Genomic DNA, 20,772 nt, shown 5'->3' on the forward strand with positions numbered 1-20,772 from the left:
CATCATCCCCTGCTGCCCCACTCTCCACCACCACCTCCTCCCCACCAAATCCTCCATGTGTAGAACTAAAATCACAGCTTTGCTCACATTCTCACTCCCCTTTCATGAGCTGTTAACCTCCCCCAGCTCATCATCATTGGCCACCCAATCCCTTCTTGGAAGCGACGCAAGGCCCCTCCGCCACCACCGCCGCGGCCTTAAAGCCCCCGCCTTCGGGCGCCGGAGAGCGAGGAGAAGGAGGAAAGCCGCTGACCGAGATGACCAACGTCGAGGCCGGCACGGGCGGAGCTGGGAAGAGGTCGGGCGGAGGAGCGTATTACTACGAGGAGGCGGAGGCGGAGGAGAGGGCGTGGACGGCGTGGTTGGTGCCGCTCATCGTGGTGGCGTGCGTGGCCGTGTTCGTGGCGGAGATGTACGTCAATAACTGCCCCGCCCACCCCGGGCCCTTCGGCTCCTGCGCCGCCCGCTTTCTCCACCGCGTCTCCTTCCAGCCCGTCCGCGAGAACCCCCTCCTCGGGCCCTCCTCCTCCACGTAAGCCCCTCTCCCCATCTCGCCTGCTTCTCGGTATTCCGATAAAGCTCGGATTTTTATTCGTCTGCGGTGCAGGAAAAGAACGATTTCATGTTGTTTGACCAAACCCTCTTGTTCTTTTTCCCTCTCCACCTTCAACTTCATCGATTAGCTTTAGATTTCGATGTTGTTGTTGCTGCTGTTTTTCCCTTTCTCTTCTCGAATCTTTGTAGACTTCGTTTCCCAGCATTTACTGTTTGATTTCTCTTCCTCTAAACATAGAGTGAAGTGGATTAGTACGCGTCGCTACCTTGCTTTTCGAGTTCTTTATCTGGTACTTCGTGGAGTGAGCTTGTTCTCTCTGACTTGCTCGCCCTCTTCTTTGCAGATTGGAGAAGCTGGGGGCTCTTGAGTGGAACAAAGTCGTCCATCAAAGCCAAGGCTGGAGGCTTGTCACCTGTATCTGGTTGCACGCCGGGCTCATCCATTTGCTGGCCAACATGCTGAGCTTGCTCTTTGTTGGAATTCGCCTGGAACAGCAGTTTGGATTTGGTGAGCTTTGTTCTTGTTTGATGCTTTGTATCTACTACTCTTGCTTCTTGTTTTGGTGAATATGGTTAAGAAATGTTGCAGCCATTGTTTGCCTTCTCATGGAATGATTTCTGATCATTCGGAGTTGGTGATTGTCCATTTCAATTTCTCCTTTTATTCAACAGAAAACATGAGGTTGAAAATGTCAGATGCTACTATGTATTGTATCTTAATGTTATACAATGTATTGTTTCTAAACCGAGAATGCAACTTGGTGTCGCAGTAAGGTTGTTCCTTTGTGGACTGGGTGACGATGATTTAACTTGTGAAAACGATCTCTCTATTTGCAGGATAAAATTATGCACGATAGCCCTCCTTTAGATCCTACATTGACAGGAGCCATGTGCTCTGGACCACCTTTCTTTATATTGTTTCTGAACCACCTACATCAAATAAATTACCATGTTGGATTGTTAATTTATTTGAATATGGTGTCGACATGTCAATCATTTCTTGTCTCTAATTTTTCTGTGTTGCAGTGCGCATCGGGATACTATACCTCCTATCAGGCTTTGGTGGGGCTGTGCTCTCAGCTCTTCTCCTAAAGAAGAGCATCTCGGTCGGTGCTTCAGGGGCATTGTTTGGACTTCTCGGAGCGATGCTTTCAGAACTTATTATAAATTGGACTATCTATTCCAATAGGGTGAATATTTATAAGCTTTTTGTGGAGTTTGAATTTATAGGAGTTTAGATTAGTTTAGCACCTCAGTCTAACAGATACGATTCCAATTTTTAGGTTGCAGCTCTATTGACTCTTGTGGTCATCATCGCGATCAACTTGGGTATAGGCTTATTTCCTCATGTCGATAACTTTGCCCACATTGGAGGGTTCTTATCAGGTTTCCTCCTGGGTTTTGTTCTATTAATCCGGCCCCAGTTCGGCTGGCTGGAACGGGATGATCTCCCCCCTTCAGCCCAGGTTACATCCAAGTACAAAGCTTACCAATATGTCTTATGGGTGATTGCATTGCTTTTGCTGATAGCTGGGTAAGTCTTCCCGAAAATTTCACACCATGCATAAGCATTTGAGATTAGCATCAAACATTATTGGTTTTACCACATTCTATAAAAGTCATTTCAGTATGCATTAACCAGCAGTATTGTTTGGCAACTTCTTGCTTTTATTACCAATCGATCAGCAATGATTGGTCAAAATACAATGTTGGTGTTGCTATTGCCTACCACATTCTTTGGTTCTCTGCTCACATCTGGCTGTTTCTTGTGCAGATTCGTAGTCGGCTTAGTCATGCTCTTTAGGGGAGTGAATGGGAACGACCACTGCCACTGGTGCCACTACCTGAACTGTGTGCCATCATCGAGGTGGAGCTGCGACGCCTAAGAAACAATGAGCTTTTGCAGTTGAAAAGAAAAAAAAAAAAAAAAGACAAGCTTGTGGAGGCGGCGAAACTATGTGATGCCTTTTGTTTTATCGTACTTCGAATACAGGTGTACATAGCTAAGAACCTCATTTGTCGTATCTGTTATTCGATCGTCCAGAGTGATGTGTTACCAACATTTCAAGTGTCTATCCTTCAATTCATCTTTTCAGATGTCATGATAAAGCTCGGTATGGTGATGGTAGTGGCAAGATTGTTCATGTGTAGGTGGGATTAAGGCTATTAAGATCCCATGAATAGCTGCCATCCTGTTGTCCATTTGGTGTTCGGCAGCTCTCACGATTCTTTTCTTATATCATTCTTATTATTCTGCTGGTTGGTCTCATCGCACACAGCTTCTTTTTGGGTTGGATCTTTTTCACTTTATTTTCCTTAGGCTATAATTCTTGATGTGTTTGACTGGCATTGCCATGATATTATTTTGGATGCTTGCAATTTTGATGATGATGATGATGATGATGATCATTTCGCTTCTTAGTTGGTGAAGTCTGGTACCGGACTGATGTTGGGATATTGGGGAACCATCAGAATAGTATTTTAGGTTATATATTGATTTGTATCATTCAATATTATTAAACAAATTTGATTTGAGGATTAAATTTTCATCCAATAAATATTATATTTAAAATATTGATGTGATGATAATAAATTAGACTTACTACAATTCAAAAAACTGTTTGATAATTTTATACATTCACTTACTTTTAAGAGTTCGTCGTATTGAGCTATACTACTCGATACGGATGATACATATCGGTCTGACAAGGAATCGATATGTGGATCACAATCTATTAGGCAATACTCGTTGTATAACCTCATACGAGGTTTGTACCGGTCGATAATAGTCTAAATCTAATCGTTATCGCCCTGTATTGAACGATAAAAATTGAATTTCGATCATTATCGATCAAAGGTTTAGATTGCCCTATTTTAGAAGATCAATTTGATCATTTGACACATAAAATAATTCTTTAAACCATTTCCTTTGTAAGAGTCATTTGCATAGCATGTAAAAGCAAAGGTAAAGAGAAAGATAAATGCATCAATTGCACCATTGAAAAGAATCAATAAAAGTGATAAGACACATTATCAATTGTATTCAACAACTTGTTTGATCCATAGACATTGACAACGACATGAACAGTAATGCCTCGATCGATAACGACGGTGATGCTTAGGAATTTATGGCCCCGTCTACACAATTTGAGAGTAGTGCATAGATCGATAAGTAGTATTTTACACATGTTACTCAAGATTCAGACTATAGAGCTCAAAAAGAAAGGGAAGGAGAAGACAATGGATGATCTTAAGCAAATGCGACAAAGCCTACACAATATATATATATAGTGAAGCTCATCGTATTTATAGTTGTCGTATTATATAGAATATTATGGTAAAAAATAATATGATAACAATTGATTATATTTTTCCGAACAATGGTATAATAATTGATCTTATGATACAAAACAATATATCAGTGATGAAAGTAGAAGTTCTGACATTCTTCATATTCCACACCGCCACAATCGTCTTTACCTTAGTCGCTACTTTGGACATATGTGATTCACAATGATTAGGCTACGATCATTATCACATTGATACTCTAATGACATACAATGTATCAATATACTATATCAAAAAATAATTTTTAAAATTGATTCTAACAAATATATCAAATTGATATAGATATATATATGATCGAAGATATTTTTACCATATCCTCAATCTTATATTGCATAGACATTTTTACCATGTCAATTCCCTTCATATCGAGTATGCTAAACGCTGAAAGGGCAAGCATTGCATTGTAATAGAGATTTTTAAATTAATGAAGCCAATCCAAAACAGTATAAGCTAATTCTTGAAAGGTTGTGGAATTGTGATTGTCTAGTAATGGGTAGATGGCATGTTTAAAGGAATTAAGTACCCACCAAAATGCAAGAAAAATAGAAAAATTGTAGGCAACAAAATGCACCTTAAAGTGAAGTGAAGACTAATCCATCTATAGTATCGAAAACATAGATAATGTGATGGCCTATGATAAACATAAAAATACTTATTATGTTTTACATCTCCTCTGTGAGCATACCAAAGTTTGCCCAAATATCAATGTTTCATGCATATAGTTGTTGCCCAGGCTAGCATTTGTGATATTTACATTAAAGGGATGATGCTAAACAGAAAACTAGATAAAGATATGACAGATACTTAATGGATGAACATATTAAGCCAAAAATGACTCTGGTAATGTGTCTGCTGGCAACTACTTCACCAAAAGGGCAGCAAATCTTCCAAACTCATAATTGCATTTACAATCCTCCAAGGGGTTCCATGCATTAGTAAAGACCAACACAGGAAGCAAGAAATATAATTCCAAGAATCACCATTGTGCAACCAAGCACTTCAAAGTGGGAAACCTCATAATGGCAACATAAGAATCCTTATATATGTTGAAGTATTTTGCAGATACTAAGTGGAGTTAAGAAATTCTCAACAAACTTATAGATAATTTCACACCATTAAACGTATTTAACATCACCATGAATCCCCATTGAACATTCCACTTTCCGAAAATTCTTGAGCAATGTGATCCATTTCTGACAAATCCATGTTCTGAGGCAAGTCAGGTCTTGAACTAAGACTGTTGCCACTGTTATGGATGGGGTTGCCAGCAGTGGCAGCAGATTTGAAACAGTTACTTCTGCTTGAAACAGCCCCTGTGCCATTATTAGGAAAGTTTGAGGGCATATTTTGCATCTCAATCCCACTTCTGATTGATCCACTGATACCACCTCCAATTGCATCTCGAGCTGCCAAATTAGCATTTGCATTGGAAGCAATAAGAGATTGTTGTGGTGCTGCCTTGTTGTTATTCATCATCTCTTGCAGCAGCTGCTGAATTATATGTTGCTGCATGTGTTGGTTCACCTGGGAGGTTTGCACACTGTTCTGCTGGGGCAAGCAACCATCCAATGTAGGTTGCTGCTGCTGTTGCCCAGATAAATTATTGGCAGATGCATTTGTTATAATTGATGATGAACCCTGAAATTGCTGTGCATGTTTGGAGGCACACAAAGAACTCGAAGCATCCTGTTGAAGCAAATTGTGCTTCAAGTTCAGAGAATTTCTCAGCATATTCTGGTAGCTGTTTAGTGCATGGACACTTTGCTGGCTGCCGTTAACAACTTGGTTAGCTGCTATATTGTTGTTCATGTAACTGTTTAACCCTGGATGGATGCCAATTACTTTGCTTACGGCACTCTGATCACCTGGCAGACTATTATAACTCATCAGCTGCTCCGTCTCCAGCTTTTGTTTTTGGAGCTTTGCTGAAGCCTGCCTTGTATAGTTCTTCAAACTCTCTGTAGAAAATGTTTACTTACATTTTAGAACCAACTAATACTAGCTATTTTCCAGTAATTTCCTTAGCTGAGACTCAATTCAGGAAATACAAGCAAATACAAAGACTCATTATATCAAGCTCAAACATTTAAAGCAATTATTCAGGCTTACATAAAATTTAAATCATAATAACTCAAAAATCGAAATAAAGCATAATAAAGGAAAGGACAGATCACTCTTAAACAACTAAACCTAATAATAACACATGACAATGGGGCACGTGCACACGTGTGACGTATGTCATAAAACAAAGATAAAACTTGCAACTTCAAGGTCATTTATTGCTAGATATCTTGGGTGAAGCTAACAAAATTGCTAAATATGATTATGTTTGATAGAATATTTGTTAAGATGAAGATTTTAAATATGGTCAGTATTCATTTTTTTGGGTTATTTCTTTCAGCAATACCAGGTGATACAAGTCAAATAGCTAAAATAGGCTAATTGACATATCAACTTTATTTGGCCGAAACCACTAGCTAGCATGGTGCATGTGAGGCATAGCCTAGTGGTGGTTTCACGTCGTGACGAGTCCTCTGACTCCATCCACGGGTAGTCCCTTCATACTCGAGCTCCCTCACCATGCCCAAATATTAGGTCAGCTCTGATACCAAATATCACGACCCGAGCCTGATGAGCTAACTAGCCTATCAATTTCGTTTGACCCAAAGCACTGATCAAAATGCTTAAGTTGAAGTTGATAGTAGTACACTCATCAGATCCCTTATAAGCCAATCTTAATCTTGTCCACTTTCGATATGGGACTAATCGAGGGTGTTACAATAGTTCAAGGTCTTGAAACGGTATTGGACCAAGACTTTAAACCTTGATTAAGACTGTTTACTTGGTAACATACATAACGCTAATGGCCTTTCAAAATATATAATTTTGATGTTCGAATGCTGATGCTTTAGCATGAAATGCAGTATGAACATTACCCTGGATTGAGAATGTTTCAGCCAGAAAGATAGATCTGTGAAGCAGAACAAGTGACAACTCAAGGCAAACTAGCTAAGAAAAATAAAAAGATAATCTATTAGATCCTATCTTTATACCTATTGGTCCAATCTTCTGCTCCTGGCTAAAATCAATCAAGTCCTTCATGCTACTGACAACCTCAGATATCTGAGAAAGCAAATGAACAATCAACAACTTTATGGAAAAATTAAAAGGAACACTATCACAAGTCGATTTCTGAACAAAACATAGAGCACCAAAATTACTTCTCAATTACCTGCAAGCACCGAACATATCTTTTGGAGAATCCTAAGTCATTCAATGATTGTAAGTCCAAATTTCTTGCTAGCTGACGACCTGCTGTTGAAAACCTATAAAAGAAGATGCATCACATGGTAAGCTTACACATTTTATTTTAAGAAAACTATATATCACAATTAAATGAGCACGCTCAGAGATAGAAATAAAGCATCACATGGCATCATTTTATCAAACAAAAAAGTTAGCAGACATATCCTGACGTCACAACAGGAACCATCTTACGACATAGAGACAAAAAAAGGCACCTCCACTAGTACTAGATGCTCCAAGAAATTGATTTTTCGCAATGTACATAAGTGACTTGTGGAAGAATAATAAATAGCAAACTGAATATTTCAAGGATAATCTCTATTTAAATTTTAGGCCAAAATTTGATATCATGTCCCATCATTATGTTCATCCAACACATCTTATCATTCAAGAGTCATGGATTTTAACATCACGAATCATGAAACCACCAATATTATGACATGTTATATTGATCATGAAAACTAAAGATGTCTGAGCCTATAATTCATCTCGTATTAAGTATCAACAAAAATATTATAAGTCATCCACACATTTAACCAAGTGAAAATTATCAAGTAACAATCTATCTAGAATCCATAGATGTTGATTACTTAATGGTTATATCAAGGTTCGTTGTACTGCCCAATATGATATGGTATGGGTGGTATGTACCGGTTTGATGGGTGATCGACAAACGGACAACCTTGTACCGGACGGTTAAGTGTTAGGTACCCTACATCGAGCGATACAGGTTCTGTATATGGCGATTCGATCAAAACTCGATTGTTACCAACCTGCACCAATCAATAATGTTGGATTTCGATCGATACTGATTAAGGGCTGAGATTTACCTATTTCCAATAGTCAATTTAACCGCGGTTTTTAAACCCTTTCCTCTCTCCTCTTTCAACCTTTTTCTCTCTCTCAAACTCATGCTCACTCATATCTCCCACTCATTCTCACATTTTCACACTCTTAAACTCAAGCGATGCTGCGATTTGTGAATTGGATCAAATTTAGAGGACTCATTTGGAGGATTAACATTTAAGTTAGTGGATGACCACACTAATCAAGAGGTATGTATTCTCTTTCTAGATTTTTGTTGATTTATGAGATGATTAACCCTATTCTATGAGGTTAGTGTCTATTATGTTGTTTGACATATTTATGATCATAGAGTTGGGTTAATCAGAGAGTAATTAAAGCTTTTAATGATGTGATTAGTCTGTTTAGTACTGACTTAATCAAAATTAGACATATATTTGGTGAAATATTTGTATTTACTGCATATTAGGGTAAGTTACATGTTTAAGATGGTTTATGAGATTTAAAAAGGTTCTCATTAAGGTTTTTAATATTATGATTAATGATTTTAATGATGATTTCATCAAAATTTGATCCACATTGGGTCAATTCAATGTAATTAATTCGTATTAGGATGTTTGACATATTTATAGTGGTAAAAGAGGGCCAATTAGGGAGTAATCATGTTGATGATGTGATTAGTAGATTTAATAATATTTTTTTATAATTTGACCAATATTAGGTTAATTCTATGTATTTAATGCCTATTAGGATGTTTGACATGTTTATAGTGGTAAAAGTGGACTAATTAGGAAGTAATAGGTTTTTTAATGTTGTGATTAGTAGATTTAATGATGATTTCATCATAAGTTGACCAATATTAGGTTAATTCTATGTATTTAATGCCTATTAGGGTATTTGTCATGTTTATAATGGTAAAAGAGGGATAATTAGAGAGATATTAGAATTTTTAATGTTGTGATTAGTGTATTTAATGATGATTTCATCCTAATTTGAACAATATTAGGTCAATTCTATATATTTAATGCCTATTGGGATGTTTATCATGTTTATAGTGGTAAAACAAGGCTAATTAGGGAGTAATTATGTTTTTTTAATACTGTGACTAGCGGATTTAATAATAAATTTAGCATATTTTAACCTATATTTGATCAATTATATGTATTTAATGCCTATTAGGATGATTGATATGTTTACTGTAGCAAACTATGGTTGATTACATATAATCGCAACTTATTATTTCTGATTCGACAAAAATTAAGGCTAATCGCAACTTGTAAATTTGATAAATTGCAATATGATTCCAAAGTAACAAGCACATGATGATGCTTGGGTATGGTATCAGAGTATGGTATCTTCAATCCAAGAGGCTGGCACAGGGATTGAACCTCCAACGCCGAAGAAGATACATGACGGTTATTTAGATGAGAATGTGATAGAACAAAAGGATTGGATCAAATCCTTCAAGAAGCAATGGGACGATTATGAGGTGACACTGATATGCGATAGTTAGACAGGGCCTACAAGAATAAGCATCATCAATTTTCTTGTGTATTGCAACAGAAAGGTCATATTTCATAAGTCGGTTAATGCTATCGATAAAATTCAAGATGCAAGCTAGATTGAGAACCTAATGGACAGCGTGGTAGAGGAGATCGAGCTATAGCACCTTATCCAGATTGTCACAAACAATGGAACTAATTTTAAGAAGACCGGTTGACAATTGATTGAAATAAGGAAAACACTGTTTTGGACTCCATGTGCAACTCATTGCATGGATCTTATGTTGAAGGATATTGGTGAGTTACCATTAGTAAGAAAATGTGTGGCAACGGCACAATCGATGACAAGATTTATATACAACCATCATTGGGTCCACTCGATATAGAAATATACAAATGGTAAGATACTCCAACTCACATCACTTAGTTTACTACAAATTTTATCGTCTTAAATCAATCCAGCAAAAGAGATAGGGTCACAAGGCAATGGTCACATCATAGGAATGGTCAGATTTAGTATATTCAAAATCGAGTGATGGTAAAAAGGTAAAAAAGATAATTCTTTCTTCTAGATTTTGGAAGGTCGTGAATGAAATTATAAAAGGAGTGGAGCTACTTTATGTTATCCTCCGTAAGGTCGATATGGAGAAGCATCTGCAATGCCTCGTCTTAGACATATATTGCATACAACAAAAGAGGGGTCAAGAAAGCATTTGCTGATGATTTTAAGGCTGATCAATACTTACAGATCATCGACTATAGGATCGAAGTTCATATGGACCAAGACATCCATAATGAATGTAAATTCATATTAAGAGTTACTTATAATATAAATTTCAATTTTCAAAAAAATTTTACAAACAAAATCATTTGTCTTACAACATATTATCTAAATCTGACCATCCAATTTCGGTATAATCTTAGTACGCGATCAGATTTAATGTCGACATGAAGGAATGTAATATACCGACTATTGTCAAAAAGTGTCAATACAGTAAATGCCATTACGAACGGCCAACTATTCCAAGAAACTATCGATTCATTCTTTAACGTCTAGTAAGGGAAAGTTATACACATATTGATTATAAATTAAAATTATCACTAATGATTTGTTATGCGAATAAAGTCATTTATATCTTTTTACAATCGAGTGGTGGCTACAATTAGGAGGGTCCGCACCCAATTTAAGGTTACGATTTGTGTACCTCCACAAACGACAACATTAAGTGGCTACGAACGTAATTGGTCAACGGTCGCATTGATTCGCATGAAGATCTACAACAAACTATCATATAGACAGTTGGAGAAACTAGTATATGTCTACTACAAAATACAGCTAAGGTTGTGGTGTGTGGACCTGGACAAGGAGCCTGAGAAACTAAAAATTAATCCCATCGATCTCGAATACTACAATGAAGATTCGCAGCCAATGTTGGAATGGGTCGAAGTGAACTAATATGATCCTTCACTTAATATAATGAGAGATCCTCCACGTCCTTTGCGTTTTATCACTGAGGCAATAGAAGAAGGAGGAATATCTCTAGTAGAAAGAAGTTCCCCTCAGTCAAAACGTGACGAAAGGAGCCAGACAACCACGAGTCAGACTACTCGAGGTCATGACACCCAACCAAAACAATCATCCACCTAGCGTGTAAAGGCATAGGGAAAGGCTAAGTATCTGCCACACCATTGGAAATAATTGAGTTAGGCGACGAGATAACTTCTCAATCATATCCAGCAACCCGCTCGATCCATAAACATAGCAGTGACGTAGATGGCAGTGACTTATCCGACGATGGTGACGACGCTTGGAAGTCGATGGTTCCGTCTAATCAGCTTCAGGGTGGCATATGGACCAAGTAGTATTTTATGCATGCCAACCAAGACTCAGAATCTCATATCATGGAGCTCGACAAGGTATTGGTTAGTTTTATACACCAAAGGGGAAGAGGAAGATAGTCGATGATTTTGAGTATAGGTGACAGAGCCTATACGACGTAGATACAGAGCGAAGCTTATCGTATTCCTAACCATCACATTATGGAAGATCTTATAGCCAATAGTAGTCTCGTGATAGTTGGTCATTCTTTTTCGAGGCTGATCAGTCTTATGACACAGAACAGCAAGTCAGTGGTGAAAGTAGAAGTTTTGGCATTCTTCAACCTCCACACCAATACATGCCACATACTTACCTCAGAAGCCACCTCGGACACGTGTGATTCACGATGATCATACTATAACCATTACCACATTGATGCACCAATGATATACGATGTATCAATATACCATGTCGTAGGAGCAATTTTAGGATTAGGTCCGACAAACATACCATATTAATATACAAATACAAATGATCAAGGATCCCGATCCACCACTTGTGGAGTCCAATCGTTCTTTTTGATAATAGAACCAGGTATATCCATCAATCGATCATTTATTACTTGATTCATTTGAATTTTAAAGTTTAACTCGTAATTTAACAATTCAATATCAAAGGAAGGATAGTTCAGACTGTGCCACAACATTGTTCCTCAAAACTCAAAAAAGATATATGTCACTATTCCTTCCTAATTTAGAATATTTTTGATGAAATTATAATAAACTTACATTTAACTCCAAATTAAGAACTCTAATATAAGATTTTTCCTATTTTTCAGATATTTTCTGAGGTTTCTTTGGGCTTTTCTCTATGCCATCAGCATGCCTCGCCGTACCAACACTCAGCACACCAATATGGGGTGGCACGTGTCGTGCCGCTGGCTGGTTGACACACTAGCTTAGACCAGTAAGTCACGTTATATAAATGATGTTTAGATAATTTTCTTTTATGTGTGGCATGTGATGGCTCAATACAATGATTTATCATGAAACATAACCTAGATATAAAGCATTTAGATAATCAAACACATCGACGAACCGACTAAAATATAGTACCCAATGCCAAAAGGAAGAACTGAGGACAAACTAATCAAGCACAAAAAAGTACCAATAGTTTTTTGTATCAAAATAAGCTAAAACAAAGAATAAAATAATCAGATCATTGTGTAACAGTAGCTGCAGAAAGCACATCACAAAGCCAAGGGTCATGAGCATGCGTCAACACTGTGAATGTCTATCTTTTACCAACTAAACAAAGGGAGCCTGTTTTCTGTTTATTGTTTCAAAACTATATGAGAAATTGTGACTGTTCTAGTTTTAACTAGTTCATGCAAAACAGATTCACAAATGCCACTTTCAGATGTCATATCAGTTTGGAACTAGTATGTATCTCATTGAAATCAGAAACTAAGTGGGTAGACCTCAACAGTCCAAGTTTTATAACATATTCTTTTCCACTTTCCATTAGGATTTAGCTTGCAGATAGCATTGAAGCATCAAATAAGAAATACAAGAGATTATATATATATATGTATATATATATATGTATATATATGTATATATATATGTATATAAATGTATATATATATATATATATATATATATATATATATATATATCTATATATATATAGTTTTGCCATTAACTATTATACTAAACAAGGAAGTATCATCTGCATCTGTGTCAATCTGCTCTTGCAATGTAAATTTAACCACCAGACACCTACCACTTCCCGGACTATCCCTAGAAAGAACCTAATCGAGCCACTAGAACTTCCTTTGTCTGCTCAGAAGCCAACCTACATTTTCCAATAACAGAATTTCAAATTTTCGATGTTCCAGGTCAAAGGATTACACAATTAGGATAAAGTTGATAGGAAATCCAATGGGAATGATCACCATATTGTCTCATTTCGTATGATTTCCCTAGAGAACTAGCACATTTAGTAGCAGAAATTTTGTCCAAAACTTTCAACAAATTGGATAAGTTTCACAACTAAACAAATTAATACTGGAAGTCCATCTCAATGATCTCACAGAAACTTCAATGTGATCCAAAGCACTATTTCTATTTTAAAAAAAGTCTTTCTTTTCTTGATTGTGTAGACTTTGGACATTCCTACATATCACCACGTTCAACAACCAAGAGAATCAAAGAAAACTAAATAATAACTTCAGAATACAATGACTTGAATTGAATACAACAAATTTGTAAGGTTGTCATTTCAAGTCTAGAAAATCATCAAACAAACCGTGCTCATAGCCCTAAACATCCATTCTTTCATAATAAATCAACCCATATATTTTATTTTGTTTTCTATCATATCTTATTCACTCTTAGTGTTTCACTTGGATAACTAGAGTTCCAATGAAAAGAGTTTCCGAATTATAAACTCGGCCATTATGTACATCCGACCAGTATTAGAAAATCATTTTTATATTAGAAACTTAGACCTGCCAGTGCATTTTAGTACTGATGCCACCTCAACCTTAAACAATGGTCTTTACAGAAGAACTTTTTCTAAGATCTTTTGTTAATGTAATCAGTTTATTTAGTCACTTAGTGATTGAGAAGATGAGAGACTTGAACTTGAAAGAGATAGAGCATCAGAATTAGTAAGGGTTCCGAAATTGGCAATCACAGGTGTAAAAAGCTTGTCAGAATTAGTTGCTTGAGAGCTCCACCCATCCATGTGTTTGAAAAATCAGATGTTTCAAAATCAAAAGTAGTGGGTCCACTCAAGACAAGGTAAAGTTCAGTTAACCACCCAAATTTCAACCTTATTTATTCATCTTTTTGAATAAGATCAAGATTCAATGCAAGATACTAACATATGCACACCAGGCCTCTAACGCTAAAAGATAAAAGATTATGCATATGATGAACATTTGACAATCTTGAGTTTTAGATACTAAGTTCAGAAAATGACAGAGGATTTAGTCATTCACACATGACAATGACACTAACTACATTATCTGAAGATATTCACAAGCAGATATTTCAAATGCATTACATTATCACAAGAAGGCTAGAGTATTGAGTCTTTTCATGAACCATCAGACAATGCAAACATACTCTGAGAAATAGGAACAAATATGTCCGTATCACCACCTAAACTGCTCAAAGTTTCAATAAAAAAATTCCGACGGACAGAAATCAGTTTCTGTCCAGAAATGTGCGCTAAAATTTGCTCCACTGTAACCAACCTTCATGACATAGCAGCCATCTTTAAAGTGCTTTTCATGCAACCATTATACAAACCAAGTGTTCTAAGTAATCTAAGATATGGGCTTACAATCAATGAATAAAGAATATTTTAGTTTGAAATTTTAAATATACAAAAGGTTTGAGTGTGTCCTACAAACAAGATGGCATAAATACGTTTACTCACATATTGCAGCTTGTTTGCAAATCTTGATGTGAAACTCCAGCCGTATTATTCTCAGACACAGCTGCTTGATATTTTTGAGCAACTTGCAATAGTTGGTTAACCTAAGAAGCATTCATAACAAAATGAATCCCATAACATGATCAAATTAATATATAGAAGTATGTATTTGTGTAACATATATCCAGACTCACAATTTACAGGTATAAAATAAAATATTAATATTAGACTCACATATGTGCTAATATTAGATTCAAGAACCAAGTGGGATGGATACAATATTTTTGTTTTTCACATTGCCGTCATGATTATATCAGCATTCTTTTACAAAGAAAATCCTTATGCCAAGTGCCAACTATATGGCAATATAATTGCATAAAAAGCCTTTTAGGTTAGCAAAAGATGAAATTATAAAAGATTCATCAAGCAGAGACATAATTAAGAGCATAAAGAAGAACACGAATCTAATAGATTATGTAATGAATTGGTGCCAAGCATCTGTCCTAACATTAAGAGGCTCTCTGAGCTGTTAGTGACAACAACATAATGACCTAATTAATTTAAAAAATGGTGATAGTTCTTGAACCCTAAAATTTTATAGGCATTATCAATAAGCAGAATTGGCATGGTCTTAGAGAATGAAACTATTGATTATCTAACCGAATTTTTTTTAGTTGGCCAGCGAGCACTTAAAAAGAATCCATCCATTACAAAGAAAAAAGAATATGTTCTTGAAGAAAAGCAGTGACATCCTAGTGAAATCAGAACCTAAAAGGAATGGCAGAAGCTACTGTATCACATAACATCAATTAATTATTTAAATTTCATCAGGTCATTATATGTAATCTATAAAGTTAAGAGCATAAATTTGGCTGTCTACCATAGTTACTACTTCAGTTCATTCTTAATATATTTAAGAACTTCCCAGAGCAGACATAGTCACAGATAAACCAAATACCTGAGGTGCTAGCAATCTACGAGGAAGAAACTCTTCATGCTGTCGAGCACAAAATTCCCAAAATAATATCTGAACCATAAACCAAAAGTATGAATTAGTTTACAACAATAATCTGTAACAATGAAACAATAAGCAAGATTCCGTTTATAAGAAAGAAAGGTAGTAGTTCATTCAACTAGGAACCTTCAGTTCTGGTGTGAATATTATTCGGAGTTGTCCATGGCGAACAATACGTAGATGCTCATAGACACTTTCTTGAACAGCTTTTTCATACTTCAATACCATAGCTCCAGAGGACAATCGGCACTCATGAGGCATGTCAAGAAACAAGTTTTCATCAATTACACCACGGTCAAATTTAATTTGAAAAAGCCGAGGAAGTGCTTCAAAAGTAGCCTCTGCAAAAAGGCATAAAGGACAATAACTTAGAAAATCGATCACAAGTAGTAGACTTGCAAAGAAATAAAGATTGATGAAATCATATGAAAGAAGTATTTCTGTAACAATACATTATCATATAGATAAAGTTGTACATATATTGTTCACAAAGAATGTAGATAGGTGAGCTATATTACATGTTTTGCAGGACAAATTTTCAAGTCACTCAAATTCTGGGAGCAACCAATAGGAGCCAAGAGAGAAGCCAAAATTGCATGCACATGTCTTACTGATTGGGAAGTTTTAATTGAGAAAATAAATTACAAAAGTACAATTTGATGCCTAATATCTAAATTGTGGTAAGCGTTACAGTAATCATACAATAGATCTAGTAGCATTGCTGCAGTACAGAAACTGTTGCTCCTCATATATTCTATGAATCAAGAGAGAAGCCTCGCAGGACAACACATTGAAGTCTACATAATATTGTTTAACTTAATCTTTTTTAACTTTCCAAATTTTATACAAATTGAATCATGATGTTGAGTTTGCTGAGCCTTATTCCAATGCCAATAGTACAAAGATCCTAATATTAATGCAAGAGTTGTTGTGATAACACAACATTTCGAATATCATTGGCTTGCACCTGCTGGTACAGACTCTGACACACTTGTCAGCCAGTTATCAGCATGATACATGCTGATGCAAATTAAATCCATTGTTGACAAGTTCACTGAAAAAATGCCATACAACTTCCTATCTATAAGAATAAAAGAAACATTTACTCCTCAACAGGAACCACTCAGTTAAAGGTCCCTAACAAAACAACCAAAAGAGCAAGTCTTTAAGACTTCCAGAAATTTACAATTGCATAATATAAAGAGTAAATGAACATCCTGAAGTTTTATCATATAAATTTGCCTTTGAATGAATTTTGGACACAAAGAAGATTATGACATAAAATAAATCAGAAAACTTGATTTCCCTAGTATGTCACTGTTTTACGTCAAACAATAAGAAAAAAATAATCTGTATACAAGCTGTGAAGTTTGATACTATGATTTTTTTCATAATATTGTCAGCACAAGGAACGTGAATCCTCGACCAAGTCCCACGCTTGGCTTGGCCAATATAGAGACTAAGTCAGATGATCTTTCTTTAAAACAATATCCAAATCTCTCCTCTTATTATACTACTGAGACAGACACATTATGCATAAGCTCAACCTTATACACCATAACTAAAGTAACCACCTGTAGCAAAATATGAGATGAACCACCTCTCACTAAGAAGGGGAAGAAACAGTCACGAGAAAGCATGTGCAATAATAAGCACATGAATTCAAAGCAGTGAAATTGTATATTAAGGTGAGGTAAATTTCAAAGGCAAAGAAGCTACCCTACTAACAGAATAAATACAGATGATTCTACTAACCAAATCCTTTTCCAGATTTCGAACCACAAATGTCGCACTGCCATGCATCCTGAAACAAGCAAAGAATGTGCAAGAAATATATAAAAAGGGTAAGATAGCCTTGTCATGCTAAGATATACATAACAATATAAGCATATTTTCTTTGAAAAAAATATATGGTTTTCTGTTTTTTTCAGTTACAAAATGATATTTTTTCAGATGGAAGTTCATCCAATGATCAGAATTGTACAAATTCAAGAAACTCTTAGAAAGCTGATATGTCGAATAACAATGGATAGAAAACATTATAGATAGAATAGACAACAGAATTGTATACACTAGAGCAGGTGGCTTTAAGACACACCATTGATGCAATTACAAAGCTTACATTTATAGAGAAAATAATCTGGTCCTTCAATGGGAGAAAAGCATGGTCTTTATGGAGTATGAAAAACCAAGATGATAAAAAAATGAATGCCATCAATCTTCTCCTTCTGGTTGAGTAGTGAGCCACCAGGAACAATACAACCAAAACCTTACTTTCACATCACATTCTAAATGTCAATCTAGATGTTGTTTTAATTTGCTCTAACTATTTCTATGCATTTTTTATGCATTTGCAAGCAGGCAGTCAGATAAGTGTTTTTCCTGCCCATGTAGACAAACATGCATATGTTGATTCTGGGATGTCAAGCTCTCGACAAAATACACAATAACAACCATTGAGTTGAAGATGTATGAAATACAAGAAACACTTACCACAGCCAACTGTGGGAATACACCAAGGGCATGATTGCCCATATTATCATACAAGGACAAACACCACCGTTTCTTAGCTCGTACTGCAAAATACTCAGCCACAAACTTCCTCCAGTATAATATAGAATTATTCTGCAAAGAGAAGAACTTTGTTAGGACACCTCGAAAAATGTGACAATGATATGAGTGTCAATTATGTGAACATATCAAATCGCAGTGCATATGCAAGAATCAGCTCACAGGTGACCGATGACGCTGGTGATACAAATATTGCATAAGCCTGCGAGAACATATTCCATTATCAAAGGGGCGCTTAACAGGAGTAACTGGCTGAAGAGTCTGAGGTTGCACATGGTGCCACAATTGCTGTTGCTGCTGCAAGTTGATAGGGGCTTGTTGCATCTGAGAAAAGGATTGAATTATCTGCTGCTGCTGCTGCTGCTGCTGCTGATGTTGCATTAGTCTCTGCTGTTGCAAATAAGCATGCAGCTGTGGGTTTTGCTGGCCCTGCAGCTGCATAGGGTCATGTCTCTGCATAAGCTGTTGAACCAACTGCTTCTGCAGGATATCCTCTTGCCTTATGTCAAGCTGCATTTTTTTCTGAGCATTCATTATATTTGGGGTTTCCCGTTGTGTTAACTGGGATGTTGCTGTTGAGAGCCCTTGTTTTCTCACGTGCTCTTGGAGAGGGCTCTGCTGCACAATGGAGCAACCATCCATCACCGAAGAACCCGAGATGTTGGAGGAGAAGGACATGGGAGAGGCAGGGATACGCATATATGACTCGTTGTTGAAGCTGGTGCTTCTTTGCAACTGAGCACCACCAGAGAGTGTTGAGTTGGCGTCAGTGACGAGGGAGCTGGCACCAACGCTTGGACCGGAGGAGTTTCCCCTGCTGTTTAGTATTTGGTTCATGTCACCAGAAGCCGGTCCAAAACCAGAGCAGTCGTTCCCTGACATGGAGCTCACAGGAGCAGGGTTCTGGCCACCATCGCCCTGGAAGAAGATGCCAGAGGCGGAGGAAGATCGGGACGGACCTCCACCTCCAGCGGTGACCCGCGAAGGAGCCACTGGGGGAGTGGGGCCCAACTGACGGGTGGAATCCAAGCACCTATCCAGCGCCAGCCCTCTCTTGAACAGCCCTCAGTAGAAGAAATCGGAACGTAATCGCCGCAGATTCAACAAAATACCCACCTTTCTTGCTGCCAATTGCATCCAAACGTAGTAGATCGAACTTGAAAGTAATCAACACCAAATGCAGATAAACCGCTATGAGACCAAATCAAATAGTCAAATACTAATAACCACAATCGCAACTTTCACGAAGAAAGCAACGCAATTGAACGTATTGCGCCTTAATTATCACATAACAAGATCACGAGGACGAAAATAAGGCATAAACCCTAATTTCTTCCCGTGCGAGTGAGCGATAAAGAAATCCAACAGGCCTTGATAACGCCCCGATCAGAAATTTATCACAACAATTCACCCCTGGCGAACTGGAATATGTATCATCTCAAAGCATAAGAAAAAACGACACTTTTGATGAATAATCGAAGAAAAGACGGAAAATCTTGGAAGAGATTCTTCAAACAAAGTAAGTAAAGCAACGAGCTGGCTACAGCGCTTACCCTTCGAACCCCAACCGGCATCCACTGACAAGAAAATATCTGAAAGACCGAAGGGATCAACAGTGACGCTTCGGTGCTTCTCTTCCTCTCTCGCCCCTTTCTCGCGGCGGCGCCGACCGACGAGCGGGTCTATTTATCCGTCGCGGGAACTAGAAGAGGGTGGTGACCAGTGGGCAACCATAGTTAACCGGCTATAACCGGTTACCTCGACACGTACGTGTCACCATCTTACTGTCCTCTTGTCGTGTTGATAATCTCAAGGCTGCGGTGTGATGCCTCTGATCGGACCTGACACGCCGCGCACGATGATTGGTCGAGGCCTAGATATCTAAACCGGAGGGTGGCAACTGCAAACCGCCGACTCACACTCCTGTCTCGACGCACCCGTAACGTCACCGCTCTGGACCGCTTAGGTGGGTCCCACCTAAGCCATGGCAATTGGAGGTACAAAAAATTGGTGTCGTATTCAAGTAAAATGTCATGCACGTGCGTGACCTTTTCTTAAATATCATTTCCCGAGCTCCTAAACGTTATCTCCTGAGATAATACTCGTGGTACCCAATTCTACTTACCGTAAAACGTCATGGTGGGCCCCACGTTCCATTACGAATTACCTGGCAGGTACCTTTGTGGGTTAAGAAACGGATAGATAAACTAGTTTCATTATATTATATCTGCTCTGATTTTATCCTAAAATTTATTGTTGTTTAAAAGCCTAATTATTTATTTAGGCACCGACTTCGATAGTTAATTCATGGATGCTTCTTTCTTGGCAAGCAAGTTTAGGTCCATTAGAAGGTTGTTCTTTTCCATTAGAAGCTTACCATTACTTGGATTACAGTGGTGTATTCT

General features: G+C 37.3%; 2 protein-coding genes across 5 annotated transcripts; one reads left to right on the forward strand and one right to left on the reverse strand.

The window, feature by feature from the left end:
* The first annotated feature begins 125 nt into the window (after positions 1-125).
* LOC135599145 (RHOMBOID-like protein 3) lies at positions 126-2,642 on the forward strand. Its single transcript, XM_065093944.1, has 5 exons — positions 126-532; positions 900-1,063; positions 1,582-1,745; positions 1,839-2,089; positions 2,330-2,642. Exons 1-5 carry the CDS (start codon positions 258-260, stop codon positions 2,439-2,441), a joined length of 966 nt encoding a protein of 321 aa, XP_064950016.1. The 5' UTR covers positions 126-257; the 3' UTR covers positions 2,442-2,642.
* Positions 2,643-4,920: 2,278 nt separating this feature from the next.
* LOC135599237 (probable transcriptional regulator SLK2) lies at positions 4,921-20,077 on the reverse strand. 4 transcript variants are annotated; one of them, XM_065094067.1, is made up of 10 exons: positions 19,921-20,077; positions 18,530-19,558; positions 18,290-18,421; positions 17,552-17,600; positions 15,923-16,137; positions 15,740-15,808; positions 14,785-14,885; positions 7,136-7,229; positions 6,957-7,026; positions 4,921-5,861 (listed from the first exon to the last, which is right to left on the reverse strand). In XM_065094067.1, exons 2-10 carry the CDS (start codon positions 19,247-19,249, stop codon positions 5,035-5,037), a joined length of 2,277 nt encoding a protein of 758 aa, XP_064950139.1. In that variant the 5' UTR covers positions 19,250-19,558; positions 19,921-20,077; the 3' UTR covers positions 4,921-5,034. The 4 variants fall into 4 exon arrangements, with proteins under 4 accessions (XP_064950139.1, XP_064950159.1, XP_064950154.1 ...); XM_065094087.1 differs by having other exon boundaries at positions 18,530-19,491; positions 19,921-20,076; XM_065094082.1 differs by having other exon boundaries at positions 18,530-19,523; positions 19,921-20,066.
* Between the last annotated feature and the right edge of the window lie 695 nt (positions 20,078-20,772).

The sequence above is a fragment of the Musa acuminata genome, chromosome BXJ1-1, assembly GCF_036884655.1.
Source record: "Musa acuminata AAA Group cultivar baxijiao chromosome BXJ1-1, Cavendish_Baxijiao_AAA, whole genome shotgun sequence".
NCBI classification, from domain to species: domain Eukaryota; kingdom Viridiplantae; phylum Streptophyta; class Magnoliopsida; order Zingiberales; family Musaceae; genus Musa; species Musa acuminata.

Coding starts and splice junctions, on each gene's coding strand:
- LOC135599145 (XM_065093944.1), top strand. CDS start 258: ATGACCAACGTCGAGGCCGGCACGGGCGGAGCTGGGAAGAGGTCGGGC. Junction 533..899: donor CTCGGGCCCTCCTCCTCCAC/GTAAGCCCCTCT, acceptor TCTTCTTTGCAG/ATTGGAGAAGCTGGGGGCTC. Junction 1,746..1,838: donor GGACTATCTATTCCAATAGG/GTGAATATTTAT, acceptor TCCAATTTTTAG/GTTGCAGCTCTATTGACTCT.
- LOC135599237 (XM_065094067.1), bottom strand. CDS start 19,249: ATGTCAGGGAACGACTGCTCTGGTTTTGGACCGGCTTCTGGTGACATG. Junction 16,138..17,551: donor GAAATCTGGAAAAGGATTTG/GTTAGTAGAATC, acceptor GCCTTTTTGCAG/AGGCTACTTTTGAAGCACTT. Junction 7,230..14,784: donor TTGCAAACAAGCTGCAATAT/GTGAGTAAACGT, acceptor CTTCTTTTATAG/GTTTTCAACAGCAGGTCGTC.